Source organism: Brienomyrus brachyistius, chromosome 5, assembly GCF_023856365.1.
Source record: "Brienomyrus brachyistius isolate T26 chromosome 5, BBRACH_0.4, whole genome shotgun sequence".
Classification (NCBI taxonomy): domain Eukaryota; kingdom Metazoa; phylum Chordata; class Actinopteri; order Osteoglossiformes; family Mormyridae; genus Brienomyrus; species Brienomyrus brachyistius.
In genome coordinates this window covers 18,186,816-18,205,140 of record NC_064537.1, presented here as the reverse complement: position 1 = coordinate 18,205,140, position 18,325 = coordinate 18,186,816, and the positions used below count along the sequence as shown (strand labels likewise).

General features: G+C 42.7%; 2 protein-coding genes across 3 annotated transcripts in view; both read right to left on the bottom strand.

Moving 5' to 3' along the window:
* LOC125742623 (inactive phospholipase C-like protein 2) overlaps positions 1–2,632 on the bottom strand; it is a 77,213-nt gene extending 74,581 nt beyond the window's left edge. Inside the window, exon 1 of one of the 2 annotated variants that reach the window (XM_049014803.1) lies at positions 1,931–2,632. In XM_049014803.1, coding sequence (XP_048870760.1) covers positions 1,931–2,227 — 297 coding nt within the window. In that variant the 5' untranslated portion in view covers positions 2,228–2,632. Of the gene's footprint in view, positions 1–74; positions 317–1,930 lie in introns of those variants that run through there. The other variant, XM_049014805.1, reaches the window with a different exon arrangement.
* A 1,818-nt stretch (positions 2,633–4,450) lies between these two features.
* Positions 4,451–16,584, bottom strand: ghdc (GH3 domain containing). The gene is made up of 10 exons (XM_049014829.1): positions 16,270–16,584; positions 15,441–15,740; positions 14,636–14,832; positions 13,734–14,063; positions 12,268–12,565; positions 9,880–10,069; positions 9,384–9,455; positions 8,492–8,625; positions 7,713–7,801; positions 4,451–5,983 (listed from the first exon to the last, which is right to left on the bottom strand). The coding sequence occupies exons 1-10, from the start codon at positions 16,358–16,360 to the stop codon at positions 5,771–5,773; spliced, it is 1,914 nt and encodes a 637-aa protein (XP_048870786.1). The 5' UTR covers positions 16,361–16,584; the 3' UTR covers positions 4,451–5,770.
* Between the last annotated feature and the right edge of the window lie 1,741 nt (positions 16,585–18,325).

Sequence of the window (18,325 nt, the reverse complement as noted above, 5' to 3'; positions counted from 1 at the left end):
CAACCGGCAGAACAGAAAAGACACCAACAATCAATAAGCTATTTTAAGCGTGTATCTGTAGCTCTCAAACTTACTAAATGCGTCCCTTTCCAGGTCCAGCACGCACGGCTGCTCTCACATGCTGTGCCATGCTGGGACGATCTGTAAATGGCAGACATACAAATACCACAGAACAAAAACTCGCAGTGATTCCCCTGAGGATCTCTGCTAAAATCAAAGGTCAGGATGCGGCTTTAAAAGCTCCCAACTACAAACATGGTTTCAAGGGACAGAACAGGAAAACAAGAAGTAATAAAAACGTGTGAATCTCCAGGAAACAACTCACAAGCCTTCTGCCTTCTCCAGCTACCCCCTCGTCACAGAAGACATGCCACGCCTCTCATCAGTACCAGCAGAGGAGATTAACGCTAATAAATGTCCCATTATAGTCCGGTCAGTCCAGTGGTTGTGGAGTATGGTTTCTGCCCGGCCACCTGTGGCTTTGCTGAGCACTCTCTTTGTCACCAGTGGTTCCTCAAACAGCAGCTCGCGGCTCACATCGGCCACCGAGATTCCTGTAAGCCCCGCCCACCAGCCCTCTCGCCATAACTCTCCCCTGCAGTGACACTTACTGGACCTAGGCAAGGAAGCATTTTACATATCATAACCGTATAAAACTTAAAAGCTGAACTGTAATTCAATCATTGTTGTTCAGTGTGGCTCAAGCCTCTGTGCCTGTGATTGAAAGGCTGCTGGTTTGAGCCCCCCCCATAACTGTCACTGCAGGCGGCTGCCGTTTGCCGCTAAACTTGCTCTCACCTACATGTGTGTCATGTGTGGCAGGGGACTTGTTTTCTGAAGTTTAAAACCCGGTCGTATCACACACACGAGACACAAACCAAAACTGTACAGTAAATGGGATTATTCCCATACCAACAGCTAATCCATATCTATGAGCGTACAACTGGCTGTTTTAACTGTGACCTGGGAGTTAATTTGGGACTGTATTTCTACTGATAATAGAACAAAATAATATATTTTCTACCCCCTGCATTCAATACATTATAAATGAATCATTTAGTATATATATATATATATATATATATATATATATATATATATATATATATATATATATATATATATATATATATATATATATATACTAAATGTTATATATTATATATACTAAATGATATAATATATATATATATTAGCTATATTAATACTGTAGAATGATAATAGTTGTTTTTATTAAAATCGTTATTCAACTTCCTATCCGCCTAACAACTAATCTTATTTTAAATAGGATATTATGCTTTTTGGTTTTAAAATGTACAATTAAGTTTAATCTATATAATAAGGCTTGAACATTATTGTTAGACCCAAGAATCTGAAGCCACCTCTCGATATTCTGCGGCACACTGGGACATAGTAAACGAAGCCACTGCACAAGTAGCGCAAAGCATATAGAAGTACACATACGGACTTCCTTATATAAATATATAGAGAACATGAATGATAAAGCTTTGGAGATACCAAAAAAAAGGTTGCCACCACTGAACTTGAATTAATCTAATCTACAAAAACGAAACTAAACTAATAAAACAAAACAATAAATTAAGGAAATTTCTCCTCGATATCATCTAATTGCATGATGAACTGGATAACAGCGTAATAATGTCTCATTTCCCGGTGGAAAAGGGCAAAAAAAAAAACCTTGGTGATTACATGTGTTGACAATTGTAAGCGCACTTTGAAGCTGTATGGTTCAATATGAACACGCTGTTAAGTCTGCGCGCATACGTGTTAAAATGTTACCGCTCCATTCACTACTGCGATAAAAAGGGAGTTTGTCCAGATGTAGCTGTTTCGATGGACTATAACAGTTATTTAATCATGGTTATTTCCTTTGTTTCACCCCACCACATAATATTTTAGGCATACCGACCTTCATGATCCCGCACGGTGCGCTGACGCTTCCCAGATTCCTCTCGCCGGAGCACTCCCGGCTGCTGTGGCCGGTCCTGGGACTCCCATGTTCCCTGCACCTTCTGCCGGCGTGCAAAGCCTCAGCAGCCGCCACTACAGCCGGCGATGCGGCAACATCCACAAAAGCCTGGGCGCTGGATGGAGGAAGCGCACCGCCGTTTTGCGTCAGCCCCTCAGTTTCTGTCGTTGGAGGCACCAAAGTCGCATTTAGCGCTTGTCCCGATCCAGTTCGATCAGCCTGTATCTCTTCCATCATCCCAGTAGAACACAGGATAAAAATACAGCGTCGTCCAACATGCTACCACAGGCTGATGATTAATAACTACTTGAATTAAAAGAGGAAAAGATTTGAAAAAGCCAAGCGCAAATATCCGATCAGGTGAAATACACCGGTCAGCCACCGGCGATGCTTGGTAGATCCTAATGTCAAACTGAGCAGATCGTGTCTTTTCTGTGATCTTTCAACTTCTGGTAATAAGGAGGAAAATGCAGTGACTCAGCGACGCTGACGGAGCCCCTGAAAAGATGTGCTGGGTCTGTATAACTTTCGCTTTTGCGCGATTGACATTTTGACGTCCGTAATGCCGCTCAGGCGCTTTGCAGGGGCGCTGTCACACGTGCTTGCCCGCCCGGGATGCAGCGCTTGACAATGCTCTCCTCAAATGCCTGCCCCTTCCCCCCCCCCCCCCCCCCACGCCCCCTCACTGTGTACCACACACACTGATCTCTCTGCTTTTACACGCTGAGAGCTTCTCCGTTTGTTCGCACACATCGCATTAGATACCAAGTTACATAAACGCCTCAGGCAGCCGTTATAAAATTAACAAATCGATCGTACGCCAAATTGAGCAATCGTTGTTTCGTTTTATTGATCACATACATATGTTCAGATTTAAATACGTATTAACTTATATGCATAACTACTTATATTAGGCGGCAACCAAGCAGATTACTTCAGAAATGTTATTTACAGGATATTTATATTCATTACACCTATCACTGCCCCACGGGGAAGTCTCCAGGTGTGATTTGCTCCACCTAGCGGTCGATTTGGTAGGTTAAAAAAAAATAATAGTAAAAAAAACCGAGCTCTGAACTAGTTTGTCTTTGCATAGTCTAGCGTGACGACTGCTATAAAGTTGGAACAAGAGTATATCACTAGACTAAGCCCAACATAAGCTACTATTTATTTTGAAGCAGTTTTATGTTGTAGAGAAACGATTTAGTTAGTAAGGCTCAAGAACATTGCAAAGAAATCGATTTATTTTGCATTGCTCATCCGCTTAACATGACTGACTAGAACATTATAAGTAAATTATTAATTGCCTGGCAATATCTGAGATTCGCTGTGACAGATCAGTAAATTTGTGATCACTTTAGAAACTTTTTTTTTTATTTCCGCGACACTGTTTGTAGTCTATTTTAAGCACGATGCTTAGTAAATAGTAACATTTTAGTAAATAATAGCATTTGTCACGCTTTACTATTTGAAAAACATTTTGAATAGCATTTTATTTCGATTAACTGCGGGATCAGTAGCCTACCGTAAACAATTTAATGCACCCTTTTGCACCGTATAAATTCTTTTGTACGCGTGGTCACTATAGCAAAGCATCGAAACCCTGATGTTCACAGTTCGGTCGTGAACCTAATAAATGAATAATAAATCGTGCTCTTTGCATAATGTCCCCACTTGAGAGGAATGGATAATTTATTAATAATACATCAATATGAGCTATTTTCGTTCACTTTTATTGCCACCTGCATGTTAAGGTTGTATCAACTATCTGGAGTGGATTATTTATTCAACACTGAAACAAAATGAGTTCAAACCGCGATTGATCAGTTTGTGGTCTTGCTGGCATGTCCATTTTTAGCTTTCATTCTTTCTCATTGCCAAAAAGGGGTGTACAGTAAACTAAATGCTGTCAGAATCACAGTATATTCCCTGGACCAGGGCTGGAATGGGATTAAAAATCGGCTCTGGAATTCGAGGTCCCACCCAATAATTTGTGAGAAGGTAGCGCACTTAATTACCTTGGAAGACTCTTCGTGAAACGAAATGCTAGAAGTAAAAAGTAACTACCTCGGATTTGTTTTTGCCATATCTCGCTAATGTGGCTGCCATGTTTGGTGAGTTTAACTAGCTTACAGTAAGTGAGACGGCTATGAAATTCTCATGGGTGACCATGCTCACAAATCCTAGTCTTTACCGGGAAAATGTCCTGCAACATACAGTACCAAGACCAGATGGTTATATTTAGGGGGGACGTACGAGAAACCGTTCCTGTTTATTTGCCTTACGGTTACCTGCTGCTATGAGTTAGCATGGATGTTCCGTGGCAAACCCCCTCACCCCCACCCCCCGAGTCTCTGAGGACACCCCCACATCCTGCCTTTGACACAGCGCTCATCTGGAACAATCCGCTTCCTCAGGCCTTTTCCTTTGCCATTTGCTAAAACTAGTTTCAATGGAAAATGTCACACTCTTCAAACATTTATTACGCTCAGCACATATTAGATATTTTAATAACTTATGAAAAACATAATAATAATCAGACAAAACACGTAAAGAACAAGTAATTGCTGTTACCAACAAGGCACAGGAGACCAGGATGAATGCACTTATAATATTAAACAAAAAGGGAGACTTTATATTAAAGGAGAAATCAAACTTTCCACATCCAATTCATTTGCACATTATACCCACCCAGCGCCGCATCTTTGCACGTCGGTCCTACCTGAGACAGGTGAACCTGGGAAGTCCAGAGCTGTTCACGCTTCTTCTGGAGGAGACAGTGGTACTGAACCCATGCAGAATGAAGTGGAATCTATAGAAACCTCAATGCCCTACACCTACCCTGAATCTACATTGAAGTATTACATGGGTCTGACCTTTAGCAAATGCACGCTTTGGACCTTTGGCTGCTGGCAGATCACAGTGGAACCGTTTTCGGCAGCACGTGACCTTGCAGGCCGTTGGGTGGCCGTGGATGCAGAACGGCTGGAGGCCACAAAGGGTTGTGCTGCTTACAGCAGTCTGGCACCAGCCTCCTACATTAAACTTCTCTAAATGTCAGTTGAATTAAAGGTAACCTTAAGGGTGACTCCAAACAGCCCAAGAAAACGAGGTCTGGGAGTATGATGTGAGATTTGTTCATTTACCACTTTTTAGAGCATTTGCATAGTCGATCAAAAAAGGGGATCTGAGGATCACATTGTGGAATAAAAACACTGGACTAGTCAAGGTAACTCCAGGAAACAGATTAATTGACCCATTTGTTAATTAGCTAATACCTATAAATATAACTGAGGATTATGTTTTTCTTGTTCATTGCTGCTTTTACTTGATGCTATTCCCATATTATACTATGATTAGTTAGCGCTAGGTCAGCCGTAACCATCTATTTTTAAATATTGTTTTAAATTAATGAGTGGTTTACAGTCAATGCCCCCCCCCAACCTCTCTGATGAAGGTGATGGAAAAAGAAATATTTGTGGCTTGGTTCGATCTGGCTGGGCACGGCAGCGGAAAAACAGATGAGGACTGTTGTGAAAATACTGGAATTGTCATTATTGTCATTTTGGTCACTGCCATCAACAAAGTCAATAATGCGAGCCTGTGCTGCAGCCACTTACTCTGTACCCCCCCAGATAAAGGGAATATCAGTGGTCTAAAAAGATAAACACAAGGTGTCACAATAGGGAAGAAGTTTACACTCTACACAGTGTTGCTTACAGCAAAGTGTTAAGTGTTAAGACGAAGTCCTTTCCCAGAATTCCATCCTTTCAGTGGTGCTTAGGAGATGGTCCTTCGCAGTAGGAAGTCAGCACATTCCTTACTGCGTAACACTCGCGGCATTTTAAAGGTGGCGGGAGAGAGTGCTGACAAGCTGCTGCGTAGCTCCAGAAACGCACCTCTGCCAACCAGCTGCACCCTCATTGGCCCGATGCTGCCTTTGAACCTGAACGATTTATAGACGGCTGAGTCTTCTTGGAGACAGTGGTCAAGCTGTGTGAATGAAAGAGAGAGAGAGAGGTTTGCAACAGGATGAGGTGATCTTGGGACGGGTGGAGGGACCTCCCCCCACCCACCCCAACAAGTTCATGCATAATGTATCCTCAGAAATTATTCACTCAATCTACAGCTCTTAAAAGCCTCTCTGCCTTCCTGTCCGTCTGTCACCCTTTAATGTGCAAAACCCAGTCGGCCCCAGAGACTGGCAGCCTGAAGGGAAATCAGTTATTACAGCAGCAGCCATGAAGTCAAAGATGGTAAACATAGAGCATCCCGTCCTCCCTATAACTCAACTGAACCTTAATAGTGCATCACGTATTATGTGGTTTTGTGTGTAAGACATTTTTATATGCACAGGGCAAAAATAAGGTCAAGATTAAAATAACAAAAGTCATCGGTAAATTAGATGGAAGAGATGGCAGTAAGCTACGTAAATAAAACACTATTCTCTTTTCCTCGCCATTTCTTTTACTTTTAATAACTACACATATCTTACCTCCAGCTCTGTAAGTTTTGGTCGCCCTGGCGATCAGACTGATCGCACTGCCCTAAATACACTAAATTTTTCTCGGTTTAAGATTAATGGAGATGGCAGCTACTGCAGGAAGTGTAGCTCTAGTGAATCTCTCTGCCAATTAAGCAAATACATCATCCATTGGGGACTTTCAAAGCACATTAAGGCAGTTTTTCATTACTCAAGCATGTTTTTGCAAGAGGACATGCCCTTTTGGAGACTTGGATGGCTTTGGTTAATTGTGGGGTGTTTGAGTTAGAATAAGGTAACAGAATACATGGAGGTGCTATTGTGACAAGAGGTGTATGAAAGACAGCAACAATAATGTTGTTTTAGATTTCATGCATCACCCAGGCTTGTCTCTGCCACTCTTCCAAAGACACCCTTCTGCATATCTCGCAGAGCAACGACTTGTGTCAACGGCAAAAAATTCCGGAACAGGCCGATGCTAAGCATGCCTTCCAAAACAGGAGGTGCACTGAAAGCACCAGAGGAGCAGCAGAGTTAACAGGGTCAGGCAGAAGAGCTGAGGCTACATTGTGTTATTTTCAGAGACTGACCAGCAGATGGTCAGTGATGTGCTGCCTTTTATTGGTCAGGTGGGGTGGTGTGACTTCGGCTAGAGTAGAAAGGAAAGTCACACTGTTTTGTTATAATGACATAACTTCAGCTTGAGTGTTGGGTGCATCTGTGTCTAGACTTATAGTTTGTCTCCAGGAACAAGTTCTACTAGAACAGGGGTGGGCAGTCTTATCCAGAAAGGGCTGTTGGGTATGTGATTTGTTCGCTGGAACTGCCTAATTAGATTACTAATTAGAGGACTGATTGGCTGAAAAGTCCTCACACCTGGATCTGAACAGCTGACCTAAAAGTTATCCCAAATACCTGCATACACTCCGGCCCTTTGCGGATAAAACTGCCCACCCCTGTACTAGAACTTCTAATGACTTGTGCACATGCTAGAATACTCCGCTCTTGCCTCATTAGGCCATTATAATTACAGGAACCGCTAAAATTCTTTACAGTCCGTATTTTAATGAATCCACATAGTAACCAAAGTAGCTGAAATTAGCAGTCATTAATGCAACTTGGGATATTCTTCTGACTTTTAGCCATAGATATAACGCAAAAACATAACTTGAAAGATGTAAAATTGCAAGCGATTCATTTTGGAAAGGCTGATTAGCCCGAGGCCTGCAGGCTTCTCACCTTGTAGCGCTGCTGCTCGGTCAGGTTCCTCACTCCTCTCAGCTCCAGAAACACTTGATAATGGGGATCTGAACCCCCTGAGGTCTGTCCTGTAAGCGCATGACACACCAGTGACAAGATAAACAGCCTCGCAGTTACTTTCAATTAGTTATATTTGTAAAGTATTAAAACAGGCGATGGCTAAGACTGATCATGAGGTTAAAAGGGCAGTTCACCCCAAAACTGAAAAAGACATATTTTAGAGCGGTTTTAGTGCTGTCCATCCGTCTAGGTTGTTCTGCTGAGAGTTGCCTAGTTTTGGAGACATTAGCCATAGAAATGTCAGCCTTCTCGAATGTAATGGGAGTGAATGACATTCTTTCTCCGGTGATTAAAGAGCCAGAAAAAATGCATTTGATTCAACAGCAATGTCTCTTACCAGAAATCATGACCCAGTCACTCAAGATAATCCACAGGCTTTGTAGTGAGCAGTTTAATATAAGAACTATTTTTCTCTACCAAACTCCACACACCAATCTTATCACTGTGTAGAAGATATCGCCGGCGCGCTTGTGCCCGTATCTTCTGCGCCGTGATATGAATGGTGTGTGCAGTTCGGTAGGAAAAAATTGTTATTATATTAAACTGCTCACTACGAAGTTTGGTAGATAAGTTCCTACACACTGAAGAGACAGCACTAAAGTACCTGTAAAACATATTGGTTTTCAGGTTTGGGGTGACCTGCCCCTTTAAAGCGCACTGGCGAGCCCCGAGTGTCAATTCAATAGGTAACAACTTACCCAGAATGCTACTCTCCGCACAGCAGTAGTCCAGAAGCTCTGCCCCAGGCCATTGGCTGACAGCCCGCTTCAGGGATCCCAGGAACACGGCCTCAGAAATGTTCTCACCTCGCACATTCAGCATCTGCCCCCGCCTGACACAAAACTTGAAGTCTCAATTTGGCAGACTGAGCCACATATATTAACTAACCATCTTCCATGACCCTTTATCCAGTAGACGGTCATGGTGACCTCAGAGCCTTTTCCAGGAAACGGAAAGTTGATTATTATGTCAGCAATTCCAGCATTCCTTATATCAGGAATTTAAATGCAATTAAACAAAAAACTCAAATGTTATTTCAAATCTTCGACTGAGGTTAGACATATATCAGTGGCAAGCCTCAAAGGGTATCATGATTTTTTTAATCTTTGAAGCTTTCGTTTTTATACATTCTGTGTAGTCTGGCTTTTATCCAGCTGATCAACCACACTAGCCTATTGACTCACAATTTTTGGTTAAGGTAGTGAGCAACTGCACAGGGCTGCTATCTATCCATTCACACACCATTCACTCACGCATGCACACCTACGGGCAATTTAGCAACTCCAATTAGCCTTAGCATGTTTTTGGACTGTGGGGGGGGGGGGGGGGGGGAACTGGAGTACCTGGAGGAAACCCCACGACGACATGGGGAGAACATGCAAACTCCACACACATGTGACCCAGACGGAGACTCGAACCCGGGTCCCAGAGGTGTGAGGCAACAGTGCTAACCACTGCACCACCATGCCGCCCCTACAGGGATATTATTTGACAGCTATTAAGATTCTACTTGAGAGAAACAAATCTGTTCGAAAAGTGTTTGTAGAATGGAAAATAGGTTCCATCATAGGTTCACAAAGCAGCGAATACCTGTACTGGATTTCCACCACAGGACACTGATTGTGGAATCCAGTGATCCTCAGCACATCTCCAATTCGATATCTCGAAAAAGGAACCATAGGAATTCTCATCACTGTCAGAGTAACACAGAGCAACCATCATAAAAAAAATAATATTTAACATTATCAGGCGAGATACACACTGAATGCATGTATCCATCTCATTGTCTCTGTTTTAAGAACATAAGAAACTTACAAACGAGAGGAGGCCATTCGGCCCATTAAGCTCATTTGGGGAGAACTTAACTAACAGCTCAGAGTTGTTAAAATCTTATCTAGCTCCAATTTAAAGATTTCAGGTCATAGTGAATATCTAGGATGACCCAGAACTGACATCTAGTGGCCAAACAGAACATCCTGTATGACACCACAGCACTGGTTACTGGTTACTGGTTACTAATACGCTGAACAAGCTCAGTACAGGTAAAATACAATGACAATGGCCCATCATTCCTACGTGGGCACACCTGAACAGGCCGGATGCGTTGGTAACCACCAGCTCGTAGCACTGGCCCTGCTGCACCTGCTCCATAGTCAATGCGGGCGGCTGCTGCTCCTCCACATTGGCCTCGGGGACAAACTCACAGAACATGGATCTCGGGCACAGCAGGTACTGCCGCGGCTCCTTCTCTGGGCATATGTTCACGCCAATCAGGCCTGAATGGAAAGAGAGAGGTGGGGATACACACACACACACACACACACACACACACACACACACACGTTAGGTATTTATATCTTTGTGAGGACTCTCCATCCATTTCTATGGGCATAACCCTAACCCTAACTATGACAACACTAAACCCAACCCCAACACAAGTAACCCAACAAAATATGAGACGTTTAGCGATTTTAGTATTTTTTTTACTTTTAAATTTACATTGTGGGGACTAGATTTGGTCCTCAGTAATGTGGTAAATAGAAACACACACACACACACACACACACACACACACATACACTTTTGTATCTATATCTTTGTGGGAACCGTCCATTCACTTCTGCAGGCATAACCGTAACCCCAGCAATGAAAACCTTAACCCTGTTCTAACCTTAACGATAAATAACCAAACAGAATACAAGATTTTTGGGCATTTTTACTTGCATTCAGAAATTTGTATAAATTTCAGTTTCCTCTTGTGGGGACCAAAAAGGTCCCCCCCCCCCCCCCCCCCCCCCCCACACACACACACACACACACACACACACACACACACACACGGGTGCATTTTAACTTATCAGTACTGTAGGAGACTCACTATACTGCAGTATATTTTGCAGCATATAATTCTTCAAAACACCTGACAAAACGACAAAATATTTAAAAGCTGAACAAAGAAAATGTTTTGGCACATTTATCTTTTTCCCAGAAAGGTACAGGGAACTGACTTGCTATCGTGTTCGGGTCGGCACCGAACCGTTTGTAAATTTAAAATGTATAAAAGCATCACAAAAATTTGTGTACTGCATCAAGGCTTTTTCACTTTGTCAGGAACCTCTATAAACAAAATACATTTTTTTTCCACTAGGTAAGGCAGGCCCATAACATGTAAGGCAAGATAAGACCAATTCAGTTTATTTATATGATTCTCTTGAGGCTTATTTTACCATTATTTTTTTATTGAAAACGAGAGGCATGCTGTCAAAAAAGGTCCAGAAAGGTCCACAAAAAATATTAAAAGCAATCTTTTCATGGATAAGGAAGGTTAACAAGGTAACCAAGAGATAAGAAACAAATTGGATGATAAATCAATGTTTTGAGGGTATTTTATGGCTGATTTAAGACAGGGGTTGGCACTGACCTGTTTAACATAAGAGATAGGAACAGAAAGCTAACATAGGACTAAGCTTAACTCAAAGATGCCTCCTGTTGACCCAGAAAACATACCCCAAAATCCCCCAAATCTTATGCAGTTTACTACGCTTGCTCTTTGAAAACAATCCCATATAAACCAGGATAAAAGGCCACTCTGTGTCAGTTGAATGAGATCATTCCAGCCAACACCTCATCATATATCTCAGGCTCTATATCTCTGATGACCTCACCTGGCCGAATCATGTACAGACTCTCAGCATCGACTGTAGCATCTTAGGCAGCTGAGGAGGTTCAAGGTCTCACCAGTCATTCTTAGGACCTTCTACTTGGGAGCATTAGAGACCATCCCCACCATGGGAAGCACAGCCTGGTTTGGTAACTGCTCTGCCCTGGACTGCAAAGCTCCCCAGAGGGTGGTAGGTTCAGCTGACCGTGTCACCAAGACCCTCCCTGCAAGACATTTACCTCCGAAAATGCAGGAGCCGAGCTGCCAAAATCTACAGGGACACCCCACCCATACAACAAACCTCTGCACCGAGCTGAGGTCTGGTAAGCGAAAACTGAGAGGCTCAAAATGAGCTTCTACTCTGAAGCCTTCAGACTACATAATGCAATGCAATGCAATGCAATTTTATTTATATAGCGCATTATCACAACATTACATTGTCTCAATGCGCTTTACATTTCTGCCACGTAAAGACCCCCCAGTGAGTAAGCCAAAGGCAACGGTGGCAAGGAAAAACTCCCTAAGAGGAAGAAACGTCTGACTGACACTTTAATTCACATACACTCCACTGCAGGTTATAGTCTCACTGTATACTCTGAACGTGACAAATAAAACCCTTGAATCTGCATGTAATTGTGTTAATAAATAACACAATGAATAACATAATAACATAATAATAAATGTGTAGGTTGTGATGTAACGCTTCTTAAGCATCACTGCTACTCGCGCTGTTTTGGTGAGAGAGTAAAACGTCTCTGAGTGTCTCCTAATCCAGCACACTGCTGCACTGCAGGGCAGTGTGGGAGCTCGTACCTTCAGCGGCAGCATAAACGGGGGAGTAGAAGGGCACACCCTCGCAGTAGTGCCGCCTCAGCAGCTCCCCGTGAATCTGGTCGGAGCCGGAGTCCACAGCCAGAACGAGGTTGAGTCGAGGCCACAGTCTCAGGGCTATGCCCAGGAAGCCCTTCCCAAACTCCGCCCTAAGATGGGCGGCACGCTCCGGGTCTGGCCGAACCAGCCCTTCCAGAGTTTTCCGCGTTCCATGCTCGAGGTCCAGCTGGGGACTGACCCGGCCCAGCTCTACGTCCTCCACCAGCTCCTGCCAACGTTCCTGGAGGAAGAAGTGCACCATCTCTTACCATCTCAGGTATGTTCAGCTCCCTCCGCCACTATCAGTCCCAGGAGGAATTCAATTTTAACACCTTTTTGGTGATAGCCCATTTTACACGGGCAAGCTAAAGTCCTCACACTGTATCTTCAAATTTCTTATGAGTTACATTACAGCTAAAGGGGAAGTTATCCTACTAGCATGTTCTACTCTCTAAAGCATGAGTGTCATTAGGTCCGATCAGACGGGGGCTATAGCCCTGAGTATTTTAATTTGAGCTCTGAGTATTTTTGGCCCCCATGCGAATCTTTCTTCAAAAAAAAGAACAAAAAAGTCACACCCTGGGTAATCTTGACTTACCCCCTGACCTTTTCAATAGCTAGAAACTCCCTTGGTCTAAAGCAAACCGTTATATAACATCTGTAATATCTTGTAAGCCACAAACCACTTTTTGTGGAAGTCTCTGTTCATGTTTGGTATTCATATTTAGAAAATATGTTCTTTTTTTTTTCTTTCTGGTTGTCTTTCAGTCCCCAATACCATTAATATACAGTAATTCCTATTTACACTTCTGAGAAGGTACAACAAACTAAATTTTATATAGCTGGAGTTTTTTAATCCATCCATCCATCTATTTTCCAAACCGCTTATCCTACTGGGTCGCGGGGGGTCCGGAGCCTATCCCGGAAGCAATGGGCATGAGGCAGGGAACAACCCAGGATGGGGGGCCAGCCCATCGCAGGGCACACTCACACACCATTCACTCACACATGCACACCTACGGGCAATTTAGCAAGTGCAACATACAACATACAACATGCTAACTACATGCAAACATCATGTACCATTCCTTCCTCATGATAATTAAATTAATAAGTTCCTCTTTACACAAAAAAGCTCGCGTCTCAATCTTGATCAACCCTTATTCAGCAATTTTGAAATGGCCTTCATTTTATAACTGCGTCAACAAAGCATCTAGCATCGTATTTACAGTGGTTATAGCTTTTTGAATGCCTCTGTACCCGTGCCCTCCCAAAACCCTCGGTTATCTGCAGCGTGGATTTCTGCTTTCTACTGACAGTCAACCTTCCTGTGACTTCCAGTGGCAACAATCCAAATGTAAAAACAGACAACCGGATACAGTCACACTCATCAGCGAGTCCCCTTGTACCTGCAAGCTACTGAAGGCATCAAAGATCTCAGAGGCGAAGTCAGACTCCAGTGCGCCCAATGCAGGGTCCCTCAAGGCAAAGAGCAGGTGCAGGTAGAGTGCGTCTCGCTTGCTGCGCACTTGCAAGACTGGTGCAGGTGTGGTGTAGATGCTCAGCAAGTGGAGGAGCAAGGTAGAGCAGGAAGAGGCCAGGATGGAGACGTTTGACCTGATGGGAATGTCTGCCCCTGAAAAACCAGAGCTCGAATCGTAGAAGAACCCAACGGTGCGCTGCAGGACTTCACTGGCCGGGAAAAACCTCTTTATGGTGTCTAGACATACCACGACCCCCTGAGGAGAGAGAGACCAAAACTCCTGACAGGTTCATTAAATACATCCATCAAGATCAGGGGTCTCCAACTCGGGTCCTGGAGAGCTAGTATCCAGTAGGTTTTCTATCCTACCCGGCTTCTGATGAGCCACACCTGTTCTGAAGGAACATGCCAGGAGCAGGTGTGGCTCATCAGAAGCCAGTTGCAGACCCCTGATCTAGATATACTTCAGTATAAATTTTAATATTATCTAACAAGCTGCCTAACAGCAGTTAAAATTCAGAAAACAGATACTAGTAAGAGCAATATGCAACTATATGCAGCCATTGGTTTAATGTACTGTATTTTCTTTCCCATACTTTTTGAGATGGACGTTTCCCTGCATTTCTACTTAATATTACTGCCCACCTTCCAGTGTACTTGATGTACAAAAGAAATTCCCTTGCAAGCGGCTAATAGACAGTTCAAGGTGAACATCGGCAGCAGACGCACTGAGTGTGCTCTCTTATTTGCAGTTCTGTCATTTGGGTGTTTCAAGGGGGAACAGACATTACAGTTTTGCCGGGAACCGTCCCCCGCCCCTTTACCGACCTGCAGAAACAGATCGGTGTTAGTATCCTTCATGCGTGGGAGCATACAGCACTGCCCAGATATGCCTGACGTCATGACCAGGAGATGCGGCTTCTCTGCAACCAGCAGCCTGCTTCGCCCAGCCGCTACCTGCTCCACCAGATCACGGAAGTTGTCATAAACTGTAATGGGATGATGCTGGCGAAAAGTTTCACAATCTACAAAATATAATGGGCATTTCATATTTATATTGCGACTTGCATGGCCTCATACAATGCAGCATTTTAGAACAATAGGGATTTAACATTTTATGGCACCACAGTTTATCACTTTTCAATACGTAGGGTGAGTATATTGTTAAAATGGGACAACTGTCAAAATGGAACAGTTAACCTTTGCAGTTAATATATCCATCCATCCATCCATCCATCCATTTTCCAAACCACTTATCCTACTGTGTCCCGGGGCAGTTAATATATGTTTAGTAATACTTTATTTGCTCTTCTATATAGTGTACAAGGGGCATTAATGTAGTGAGAATGGTATCAAGTTGGGATTCCAGACACTGAGATGATTCTGTAAAATTTTTCCAGCGAGCAATTTTTCAGAAAGTGTCCCATTTTAAAATACTAACTCTATGTTAGAGGGCCATCGTCTGGCGGCAAAACAGCAGTGCATCTGAAACCTGTTTTGAAAGGTGCTTTCATGTTTTAAACATAAGGGGAGTTATTTAATTGGCAGTCTCAAGCAAATTGTTCACAGACATATCTTTGAAAGTCTTTAAAGTATCCCCCTGTAACTGTGGATAAAGTTTTCTGCGATTTACCTTTAATAGATTTAAAATCATATTGCCGCCCATAGTCCGTGTTAGCAGTCTTGTGCAGGCGTTTCAGCAAAGTTTCCTCCTGCACTCGCCGGACGTCCAGCGTGTCTGCCTCCAGCCTATTCCTTTGTCGTTTTCCAAGCCATCCTATCATTATCCTGGCGAAAAAGGTAAAGATGAGGGCGGAGGCCGTCCTGCTTTCTCTCTTCGCTCTCCATCTGATGTCTCTCCAGGTGATCGTCACCCCACACAGAATGACGGCCGCAGTCACACTTGGCAGCAGACGAGGATCTCGGAGAAGCTCTGCCACCACAAGGGATGCAATCACAAGCACGGCCACAGGAAGGCGGTACCGGCCCACTGAAATCCAGGCTTCATTACATACTCTATACCGCTCTCCGTGTTTATCATTCAATAATTATTTTTCATCTACATCAAGGCATATTGGTTTTGTTTCCCTTCAAAGTTCATAATCATTTCTATTGTGAAATATAACGTTTTTGTACAAATAAAACATGGTTTGTGATTAAATGCGTATTGCATATAAATGTAATTGTTGCATTATTGCCACCATCATCCTGTCCAACGTGTACTGCAGCCTTGTGCCTTGTGCTGCCCGGGATAGTTTCCAGGGCGCCCACCCTGAGCAGGACGAGCCGTTAGAAGATGGAGGGCTGAATACCTTAATTATATATTATGTAGGTACAATTTACAAAGGCCAGGAGTAACCGTATTAAACTTGGCACAATTTATTTAAATGATACTGCAGCAGTACGCCTTATTGAAGCTAGTTGTGACTACATTTAACAAAGATGTGCATGGCATAACCTACCGGTATTGTGTCCCGCCGCAATTAAGATGATCGCAAATAATGAAGTTAAAGCAACATAACCGCAAAGTCTGCTTGGTCGTATTTTTAGCATTTTTTATTTAAAAGATAAACAAGATTTAGCCACTTAAATGATCGATCAGACTTCCGTTTTCTAGCAAGTTCCGTTTAGAAATGCCACATCGTTCCCTTATCTCCCTATGAATATATAAATGCGTTAATTATGAATGGTTTACGATTCATTGTCTGGGTGACTGCAGATCCCCGAAATGTGCAAAGTGCTGTACTTCCTTACATGTTCCCTAAAACCCATGACAGCTGAACTATGACCGGTCAAATGTTACTGATGTCATCTATCGGTCACCGCCCCGATTGAAACCGAAAGTAACCAAAAATCGCATTTTTCGGGGTTATTGGTATAATTCTCCTAATCCTATTCAAATGTATTTGGATCCCTCCTTACCAACAGTTAGAAAAACTCTACGTCAGAATATTTAGTTCCCACAGTTATCGCAGTTAATGGTTCAGTTTGCAATAAGTTTCCGCCAGTCCGTTATAGGTGCATACGGATATTTCTGAGAATGTTTTTTCAGCATGTGTCGGATTCGGATTTGTCAGCCAAATAAAATGATCATAAATTTTCCAGTTCATTAAATAGTTTACTGTGCACTATGTTTTAAGAAATGCTCTGCTTAAAATATACAAATTAAGTAATAGAAAATATTGTCTGGTGGACGAGTTCAATTTATAGGAAGTGTATACTTTACTATGTTCAAGTTGTAAATGAGGTCCATTATTTTAAGTGGATTTTATTGATCCGACTTGACTAGTTAATAATGAATAGTTAAGAGTGTTAATGTATGTATGGGAATTAAAATAATCCAGGTGATGTTGTCTCATATTTATCTTTGTATCCATGCCAAATTGCTTATATTAATTTATGGTCGTATCTTCAGCTCTGGCCTGTTGTGTTGCATGGTGGTTCAGTGCATGGGCGTCGCCACCATTAAATCTGAGGGGGACGTGGTGAGGCACACACCACACATTTCATAATTCATTTGGACCCCCCACATTTAACATAAAATATTATTTGGTTCCCCCTCCCACATTCAAAATGCTTCTGATGCCCCTGGTTCAATGGCAAACGGAATTTTGACAAGAATTCATTGTGCTAGAATTGGTTGTACAGTGTACAGTTGGAAAGAGATTACACTGAAATCAAATGAAATTACACCACACCTTTGACTTTCTCTTCACTCTCTGTGTGACCTGTGTTACAGATGATATCCCATGACTTTCTAAAGTCTAATGATGTTGAAAGTATATTGTCATCCTATGGCCAGCAGAGAAATATCACTGTTGGGCCCTTGAGCAAGACCCTTAACCCCAACTGCTTCAGGGATGCTGGCTTGCACTGCTCTGATCCACCCTTTTAAGTCACTCTGGATTAAAGCATCTGCTTAAAAATGTAATAGGGCAAATACAAGATGTGTGCAAGCAATAACCAAATATAGATTGCATTGCTAAACATTTCACAAGACGGCTGTACACGATAAATTGGGGTGACTGCCATATTCTAAGTAATACCTGCATTGTTGTAATACTTCATTACCTGTCATAAATCGTTACCAAAAAAAGAAAGTGTTTGCTTACTTAAATTAATACTTTTCCTTGTTCCTAGGTGCTGTTTTGTGAGGGGAAAAGACAACTTTTCTACCAGAAGATGGCGATTGTGAGTTACAAGGAGTGTTGCACAACTGCAGAGAAGATGAATGTCTTGTTTTTCTCCACAGCTTGAACAAACCACAAAGGAAACTGGGAGTCAGACGTCTAATTTTGGCTGCAGCCAAAAGCAAAACAGGCTGCAGCAAGATGAGCATAAGGAATAAAAAAACATCACCTATGATGTAAATGTTTAAATTAATCTATGTCACTATTTTGCGGCCAACGTGTATCCACATTCTGTACTGAATATGTCACGATATAGTTTCTCAAACTGGTGTTGAAGATGGAAAAACTGCAGGATGAAAATGCATGCGTCTCTGCATGCATGCGACGG

Bases quoted from the DNA above. Each gene is read 5' to 3' on its own strand.
- ghdc (XM_049014829.1), bottom strand. From the start codon at position 16,360: ATGCTAAAAATACGACCAAGCAGACTTTGCGGTTATGTTGCTTTAACT. The intron at 14,833-15,440 runs GTAAATCGCAGA...TATATTTTGTAG, and splicing joins TGATTTTAAATCTATTAAAG to ATTGTGAAACTTTTCGCCAG. The intron at 14,064-14,635 runs GTCGGTAAAGGG...CTCTCTCCTCAG, and splicing joins ACACCGATCTGTTTCTGCAG to GGGGTCGTGGTATGTCTAGA.